This window comes from Arachis ipaensis, chromosome B07 (genome assembly GCF_000816755.2).
Source record: "Arachis ipaensis cultivar K30076 chromosome B07, Araip1.1, whole genome shotgun sequence".
Lineage (NCBI taxonomy): Eukaryota > Viridiplantae > Streptophyta > Magnoliopsida > Fabales > Fabaceae > Arachis > Arachis ipaensis.
This window is the reverse complement of record NC_029791.2, coordinates 46,256,113-46,265,296: the sequence shown is the minus strand read 5'-3', so window position 1 is coordinate 46,265,296 and position 9,184 is coordinate 46,256,113. Positions and strand designations below refer to the sequence as shown.

Genomic DNA, 9,184 nt, shown 5'->3' with positions numbered 1-9,184 from the left:
TTGTTTGGGTGTGTATATTATACTTGATTTGCCTATGTGATTAATTGCTAATTGTTCTACTTGCAATAACTGTTTGTTTGTGCTTGCATCTTCCTTTTTGTGTTTGCTACTGGGACTCTGTTGGATTGTGGTGATTGGTTGATGGTTGGATTGTTTGGGCCTAGGGCCGTGGTTGGAATGAGATGAACCGATGGTTGATTTTGGTTTTGTGTTTCTGGTTTGGAATAAAATTATGAAAGGCTATTTTGGTTCCGCATAGATAAACCGTTTTGAAAGGCTTCTGAGTTTTTGAGAATTGAATGGTTCCTCTTTCAGAAAAGATTTCCGACTTTACTTTTATTGTAAACCGTTGTTTTTGAAAAGGAGGCATAAGACGGTTATTAATCACTGGTACGGTTTATACTCACGTATCCTATTACAGTAATTCCTAAAAACCCTCTACTGAGAACCCTTTCGAGGATGATGTTCTCACCCCCCCCTACATTTTTCCCCTTTCAGGATATGGTCGCAGAAGTTACGAAGAGCTTATTTAATTGTTGTTGTGATGCTCTGTATTGTTTTAGCTATGGTTTATTGTACCCTCGCCTTTATCTTGATATATATTCTGTAAGAGGGATAGGAATTGTATTGGTTAATGTTTGTAATATTATTTATATATATTTATGTATATATGTGGATGTACTCTTTTTGAGTTGTTGTAAGTTGAATGGTATTTATGGATGTACGTTATCGAACGAAAGTATCTTTGGGAGCGGTATTGCGGTTTAAAGTTTTAAACAGGCTCATATTTTAGTATTAAATAATGTAAAAGTCGTCGTAATGTCCGAGCTATCAAAGGCGCGCAGCCGGAAGCGTGAGCTTTGGTAGTTAGGGTGTTACATGGGGTAAATTATATTTGTGTTCCTAACATTTAAATCGTCCTATTTGTATCCCTAACGTTTGTAAAAGTGATTCAATATTATCCTGCTGTCAATTACACATCATGAGCGCTTTAGTTTGAGTTTTAAAAATCTTTTCTTGAAGTTATAATACAAATGTCTGGGATAGAATCGATGATTTACTCCGAAAAATAGCTAATCAAATGTTAAAACTAATTCCTACAATATTTACATAATTCACTTTTCTAGGGACATAATTGAATCTAAACACAAATAGTGAGTATAATATTAAAATCGAATACATCCAAGTGAGACCTAATTGAGAATGAATACATCTAAGTAAGAATAATTGAAAAATATAATCTAATTTGTTAGTATAATTGATAGTAGGATAACATTGAATCACTTTTATAAACGTTAAGGATACAAATAGGACGATTTAAACGTTAGGGACACAAATAGGACTTACCCCAAACGTTGGGGACAAAAACGATACTTTACTCTATAATATATGTTCAAGATAACACTTAAAAAAAGTTGCCTAATATATATATATATAGGCAACTTTTTATACTAGTAGCAATAAAATAGTTATAACAATGAATTTTTAATCAACACACTATAAGTGATGCTGTTAATAAATTAGAAGACACTTATCAAATGTTGTTCTATTAAATATATAAAAATAACCATTAGAAAAATAATATATTACTCTTTTTTAAGAGTGGTCTTTAAATTTATTGTAAACTTCACTTCTCAAGTGTTGCCTAAAATTTTTTATGTTTCTTAAAAAACAAAAAATAAAAACCCAAACAACAACGCTAACTATTGTGCGGAGAAAAAAGGAGAAAATAAGAAAGAAGAGTCTATTGTTCCTAGCAAAACCCCAACCCTAACGAAATTCCTAACCCCAATCCATTCCAAATGATTCGTTCCTCTCTGGTTCTTCAATGCATTCGATGATGACCCGTGTTCCTTTAATTTATTGAGCTTCGATCTCAATCTTTGCTCGCGAATGAGCTTCGATCGTTGAGCTTCGATCTTCTCTGCTCGTGAATGAGCTTCGATTCTCTGCTCGTTGAGCTCCGATCCTCTGCTCCTCTTCCTGTTGAGCTTCGATTCTCTACTCGTTGAGCTTTGATCCTCTGCTAATAGAGCTTCGATCCTCTACTCCTCTTCTCGTTGAGCTTCGATCCTCTCTGCTCGTGTTCATCATTGACAGTCACTGTTCGATTATCACTACTCACGTTTTTTGTGAGATTCTCGTTTTTGGCATTCTTCTGTAGGTACTGATGATTCTACCGTTCTTTCTCTATTCTATTTTAGCACCTTTTTGTGTTTTGAATCCTAATTTTTTGGTTAAACTTGTTGCTGTGTGCATCAATTTTAAACTTGTTCTGCTCTACTCTCACTGCTCCAAAAGCTGGTCAAATCATGAACCTAACATAAACTCTACAATAGTCGGCAGCAGAGGCCATAAATCGCTTCTGTCACCGTCGTCGTTATATAGCTCGAAGGCAGCACCAACTTCACATTTGGCATCATCGCTAAGGCCACGAAATTGCGGAAACCTTGGCGACTGGAATGGGAGACGTCGGATAAGGGGCTGAAAAAGTGGTCCAGAGACGGCAAAAATCATGTTCCTCTCTTTTTGTGTTCATATATACCGCCATCAAAGTCGGTATGATGCTGCCTCTTTCCTTTCCATTTTTTGTTTTAGTGTTTTTGGTGATTTGATCCCCATTCTAATACTGGTGATACAGTTGTTGTTTCTATTTGCAATGATGACTCTGCCTCATCCTCAAAGCTCGTGATGCTTTCTTTGTGTTTCCGTAGGTATTGATGATTATGATTATATGATGGAGTAGAAGATTTTGATGATTTTTTATAGTGAGTTTGAACTTATTTAAGAAAAATAATGGAAGGACCACTTCCAATTTTCTTACTGATCTTGTACTTTTGTATTTTCTTTCCCAAATCTTTACTCTTCGTACAAGCCTTTCTCCCACCATCAGCACTCTGACCTCTATTTTTCTATACATAAATTTTATAGACAAGGGTAGTTATGAAATTCATGCTGGTCTATTTATAGAAGAACAAAAATGATAGCAAAAGACATGTGTTTCTTCGACAAGATGTGTGCTTCTATACGGTATTTACTACTAATGAAATATGTTTTACTTTGTTCTGTCACTAACAATGTGCTTCTTATTTTAATAATTACTATTATTTATTACTTATCATAATTGTCATTAATGTTATTTATTTATTTCGAAATATTTCAACTTTCAAGCATAGTGGTAGTGACTAAATTCGGGCAAAGGAAAAAATAGAAGATGAAAGTTTTGAGCTTCTCTGAATGTCTCCGAAAATTTTTTGTATTGGAGAGTTAACAATCCATATATAATAATCCATTTGCTACTAAGCTACTGTGAAATGAATAGCTGAAGATCTATACTGAAATGAGGATTAAGTGAAATTTGAACACACTATTTATATCATATATACGATGCTGCTAAACTTGTAGATAAGGTAAATCTTTAATAGAAATCATATTTGACTATTAAAGGAGATGATGTTTTGGAAATGTATAAAACAGAGTACATCTTTTAAGTACCATGAATTTCTTTAGTTCTTTTGGGGATTTATTGTTAATATGATGCTGCATGCATGATGAATTTTGATCGCTTTGAAATTAATTATATATTATTCTTATTAATTAATTAGCCCATTCTTTTTTGTTATATTTTCCAATAAATAAATATATATCTGTAGCTAAGGCGGGAAGGGCAACATCATGGATGTGGAAAAGTATTCTTTTTGGCAGGGATTTTCTTTTGAGAAATGGAAGATGGTTGATAGGGAACGGAGAGCGAGTAAGAATTCTGGAAGATAAGTGGATAATGAATTTGGATAAGGCTCTTGTTGTTAGAAACCTCGATATTGAGTTTGTGAAGGATCTAATTCTTCAGGGAGAAGGGTGGAATATGGATAAGTTAAAGTTGTATTTTGATGCAACTTCGGTCGATAAAATCCTCAGAACCCCAGTAAGTTTTTTGGAAGGGAGGATAGCTTTTGCTGGCCTTTCAGACCGGATGGCATCTACACTATCAAGACAGGATATCATGTTGCTAGGAATGAAAGGAGCCTACAGAACAATAATCCATCTACCAGTGAAGATCTAAAATTCTTATGGCACGAGATTTGGAAATTAAGAGTTCCTCAAAAAATCAGAACCTTTTTATGGCGGGCTTCGCATAACATTCTTCCTGTTTTTGAAAATCTTTTTGATAAAAGAATCAGTAACACCCCTATGTGCCCTATTTGTTTGCAGGAACCAAAGACCACTGAGCATGCATTGTTGCTATGTCCCTGGACAAGGGCAGCTTGGTTTGGAGCACAAATTCAATGCTGTCCTACGGCCCTAACAGTTTCTTCTTTTAGGAAGTGGATGATGGAACTTCTAGGAAAAATGAGGCTAAATGCAGGGGCTAATTATGATCTTTGCAGTAGTAAGGTTGGTTTTCTAGTTTGGGAGGTGTGGAAAGCGAGAAATCTAGCAATATATCAGAAGACCAATCCTAATCCTATAATGGTGATTTGCAAAGCTAAACTAACGAGATCAGGCAGCAGGGTTACCTGGAGACCACCACTGCAAGGTTGGATCAAATGCAACGTTGATGTAGCATTCGTTGGAGCTCAATCTGTGGGTGCTACGGCAGTAGTATTCAGAGACCATAATGGTACCCTTCTCTCAGGAATCAACTCCACCATAATTGCGGCCTCACCATTGGCTGCGGAGGCATTAGCGGTTAGGGCATCTTTAATTATGTCATAAAATTTCCTAATGCAGAAGGTTATCATAGAATCAGATAATCAAATACTCATTCAGGCACTAAAGTCACATGCATCAATTGCAGAAATTCAAGTTGTACTAGATGACATACTACATTTAGCAAGAGGCATTCCAAATTATGGTTTTACCTGGATGCCCAGAGAAGCAAACTCATTAGCGCATGAAGTGGTGAAACTCACAGGTCAGGGAACTCTCCACCAAACTTAGATCATGTATAAGCCATGTTCCATCAGGAACATCCTCCGCAAGGATAATTTGGCCGCCTCAAGTTTAGAAAACAGATCATGACTGATGGCAGGAACCTTTTAGGAGGTCAAGAGGTCTAATTAGGCTGCTCTGGCAGACATCTCGACGCTTCAGGTGACAATGCGGACAACAGAGGCAGTGCTTGGAGTTGAAGCAGAGAGGGCCACGACGGTTGCTGCATTTCCAGAGGAGTTTGCAAGGTGGTCTAATTTTGGTAGATTGGCGAGGATGTGGCTGGTGCATGTGTGGACAACTACACTGAAGGGATTGTGTGTAATCGGAAGGATATGTTATTTAATAGCGGTATCCAATCATGGGAGGCGGTGAGAAGAACCTGGAATCTTCGTCGATTTGCGGAAGTGGACTGCTCGCTGAATCAATAGATTTTGATGCGCCTTAGTCTCGGAGACAGCAAAAGTAACCCGAAGCTTGCATTGGCCTTGGAGTCGGAACGGTCTGGTCAGAGTTTTGCGGAAGAGCTTGAGTAGGAACGACGCACTAAGGGGACTGAAATCATTGGTTTTCTAGGTCAGGTGCGGGTAGGGTGGTCCATCCGTTTGTTGTGCTCTGGGCCTTTGTGGGCTGGGCACCATCCAAAAAAAAGGAAGAAACCAACAGAAGAGGAGAGGAGGGAGGCAAGTCATGCAAAGTCGCTAGCAGTGGAGGGGCCGAGACCGATCCACGGAGAGAGCCAGAGTCAGACAGCTCGCTGCGGAAGGGAGTGGCACTTCGAGTCTGTAGCTGTATAGAGGGAAAGCATCATTCACCAATGGAAGTCTTCGCTCAGGCGCTGGTAGGGGAGGGAAGTGCTGTTTGAATTGCAGAATAAAGCCAGGTCGGGTGGAGCTTCTGTATTGGTTGGGTCTGGGCCAAGCTGTTGGCCTGTTGCCCTGAAAGAAAAAAAAGAAAGCTCGAAGGGTTTGAAGGCAATGGTGGATATTTATGGTCTCATCCTTGGCATCAACCCTTTGAAGATGAAGAAATTGCAGCAGTCATGGAGGCAGTGTAGAGAGTTGAAGTAGAAGCTCGGAATATGATTGTTATTGCCGTTTCTCCTTTTTTTTTACTTGTGTCCAGCTGTTCCTCTCTGTTGTGGGTTGGGCCGGGGCCTAGCCCATGACAATGACCTGCTGCATGCATGATGAATTTTGATCAATTTGAAATCAATTATATATTATTTTTATTAATTAATTAGCCTATTCTTTCTTGTTATATTTCCCAATAAAATATATATCTATAGCAAGTTTCATGTGTTCAGAACTAAGGAATGATGTGAGTATATACATATGTCATATATCTAATATAATAATTAATACTACTATCAAATTCGGTCCTTCTCGCAAAAATTCTAAAAACTCCTTTATTTTCAGAAGAGAGTTAGTTGTCACTTGGATCCGTGCTTGTACTTGAAGTAACTACGCCATACTAATTAAAAACTCCTTCATTTTCTTTCTAATGCTTTGGTGTGTACTCTTGAATAATTTTTATTTGATTTTAAATGGTTAATTGTTAGTATTGGTGTTTGGTTTTTATTTTTCTTTTGAAGGATATTGATAAACAATATTTACAGATTTTTGGCGTATATAGAAAATTGTTGCGTCATAACCTCGTAAGATATTTCTATCTCATACTTATTTGCTTTTATATGTGTATGTTGTAACACCCCATTATCCTAAGCATCACCTCGCGCCATAAAGCGAAGGATAACAAAGTGTCACGATAGTTCTAAGGCTCCTATAATATTTTATATTATGTAGCTTGAAAGAAAAAAAGGACAAAAAAGAAAAAAAATATATATATATATAGAGAGAGAGAGAGAAAGAAAGAAATAGTAATACTAGAAGCCCGATGAAGGAATAAAAGCTCAAATTGCATAAAGCGAAATTATGAAACGCGAAGTGTTCACACACAATAACTAAATGCATAGGCACGCACAGAACAAGACATAATATATATATAAAACCTTGTAGATACCTCCAGGATACACAAAGTAGTACTTAAGTTAAACAAGACATATATATAAGTATGATATACAAAAAGAGGACTAGTCACAGCCTGCGGAGTTTAGGCCGGCTAGTCAAACTGAATACAACGTAGTTTTGAAGTTTAAAATAGCAACAACCTATCTCTCAAAGTTTTAAGAAATAAAGCCTCTAAGGCAACAAGGTTATATAAATACAAAGGATGAGAGAGAGACTATATCAAAATAAAGCAGAATAAAACAAAGATGAAACCATACTCCGCTCTGTCACCATTTCGCAACTCACCGAGGTGGGTTACGACCTGCATCTGACAAATAACAACAACATATGGTATGAGAATCGGAGGTTCTCAGTATGGTAACAGTGCCCAATATATAAGATATAAGGTTCCGGGACGCCAAAGGCAATCCTAGGATTTCACACCGATATAGATATTCAAGCTTAGAATAAATAAATAAGTTAAATTATAAACAATAAACATGGTTATCTAAACTTAGGGGATTTCTAACTGGTACTAATCACACCGTTGTATCCCACAGCCTTCACCAACCTAGCCTCTGTGCGATCCCCTCGCCACCGCCTACCTGACCTCTTCAACACCAGACAATCACAAGTATATGCAAACAAGTAATATACATGCAATATACATATACAACAAGTAAACAAATAGCAAGTAGACATGTGATTCATTTAGGCATAACTGAAGTTAGGCAAAGCAAACAAACAAGTAGAAGATGCATATGATGAATGCCTGCCCTATTGGCTCGTGATATTACTTGTCGGTCTATAAATGCCAACCCAACACATCCTTCCAGATGTAGCCTTCCTACCACGCCCAGAGATATAGGCTCTGCACACTCGTGCAGTAGAGAAATCTGCCATGCCAGAGATATAGGTTCTGGACACTCATACAGTAGGGAGTCTGTTATGCTAGAGATATAGGCTCTGCACACTCATGCAACAGGGAAGGAAACAACAACAACTGTCTCATCATAAATCATTCAAAGATATAGTGTTGGGCACACTCTTGCAGTAGAAAAACTGCCACGCCAGAGATATAGGCTCTGCATACTCTTGCAGTAGAAAAACTACCACGCCAGTGATATAGGCTCTGCACACTTCCATATAATGCAATAATTTCATCATTCCTTTCCAAGTTCTCAACTCATCATAACCATCACCGGTTTCTAACTTCTCAAATTCATCATAAGCATTCCCATTTCTCAAAAATCTCTTCAACCATATACCTCACAACTCGACATTCACCAACTCAAGCTAGAAATTACACAAACCTTCCAAAACCTATGTCACCAGCTTCAATCTCATAACTAAAAATACCATTTTAATTCTTTTATTGTTTTCTTCCTTGATTCAAGACCCTAAAACTGGCAAAAAGGTTTTAAACAAGTGTTACGGAAGTTTACAAGCTTGCTAGGAAGGTAAAACAGTTGAAAACAAGGTTTTTTTAAAAATAGGGTAGTGTGCGTACGCACTCTTAGGAGATTTTTCTCAAAATGTGCGTACGCATAGAGGCGTGCATGCACACGAAGGGTAAAATTGTTCATTTTTTAATGCACTCATAGATACTTGCGAACGCCCTCAACAGAAGGCACTACCTAGCTTGTGCGATATTTTTGAAATCATGGAAAGAATCGTCGAAGATAGAAAAAAAACCTTCCGACCTTGTACTGCTCGGAAAGTGATAAGAGAGTTGTTGCCGGTTTAGAATCAATCAAAACAAGAATCAATTCGTTGGTAGCATAGTCCAAACCAACAATGAATTCTCAAGATCAAATATTAAATCCAATACAAAATAACCGAGAGTAGTTAAACCTCGGGTCGTTCTCCCTAGGAATGTGGTGCACGAATTGTAAATCACACTTTTCACAACTCGTACCACTGACCAGCAAGTGCACTGGGTCGTCCAAGTAATACCTCACGTGAGTAAGGGTCGAATCCCACGGAGATTGTTGGTTTGAAGCAATCTATGGTTATCTTGTAAATCTTAGTCAGGAAGTCAATTATGTTTATCAGTTGAATTGCAAATAAACAATAGAGCATGGATTAAAGGTTACTTGTTATGCAGTAATGGAGAATATGTTGGAGTTTTGGAGATGCTTTGTCTTCTGAATCTCTGCTTTCCTCTGTCTTCTTGTTCACGCACGCACATACTCCTATGGCAAGCTGTGTGTTGGTGGATCACCGTTGTCAATGGCTACCTT

The 9,184-nt window shown here is 37.7% G+C and overlaps 1 protein-coding gene across 1 annotated transcript; it reads left to right on the top strand.

Annotated features, from left to right (window-relative positions):
* Positions 3,782–4,941, top strand: LOC110265048. Its single transcript, XM_021107801.1, has 3 exons — positions 3,782–3,925; positions 4,213–4,689; positions 4,732–4,941. Exons 1-3 carry the CDS (start codon positions 3,782–3,784, stop codon positions 4,939–4,941), a joined length of 831 nt encoding a protein of 276 aa, XP_020963460.1.

Excerpts from the sequence above, each read along its gene's own strand:
- LOC110265048 (XM_021107801.1), top strand. The coding sequence starts at position 3,782 with ATGAATTTGGATAAGGCTCTTGTTGTTAGAAACCTCGATATTGAGTTT. Across the intron at positions 3,926-4,212 it reads ATAAAATCCTCAGAACCCCA|GAACCAAAGACCACTGAGCA; the intron begins GTAAGTTTTTTG and ends ATTTGTTTGCAG. Across the intron at positions 4,690-4,731 it reads TGGCTGCGGAGGCATTAGCG|AAGGTTATCATAGAATCAGA; the intron begins GTTAGGGCATCT and ends TTCCTAATGCAG.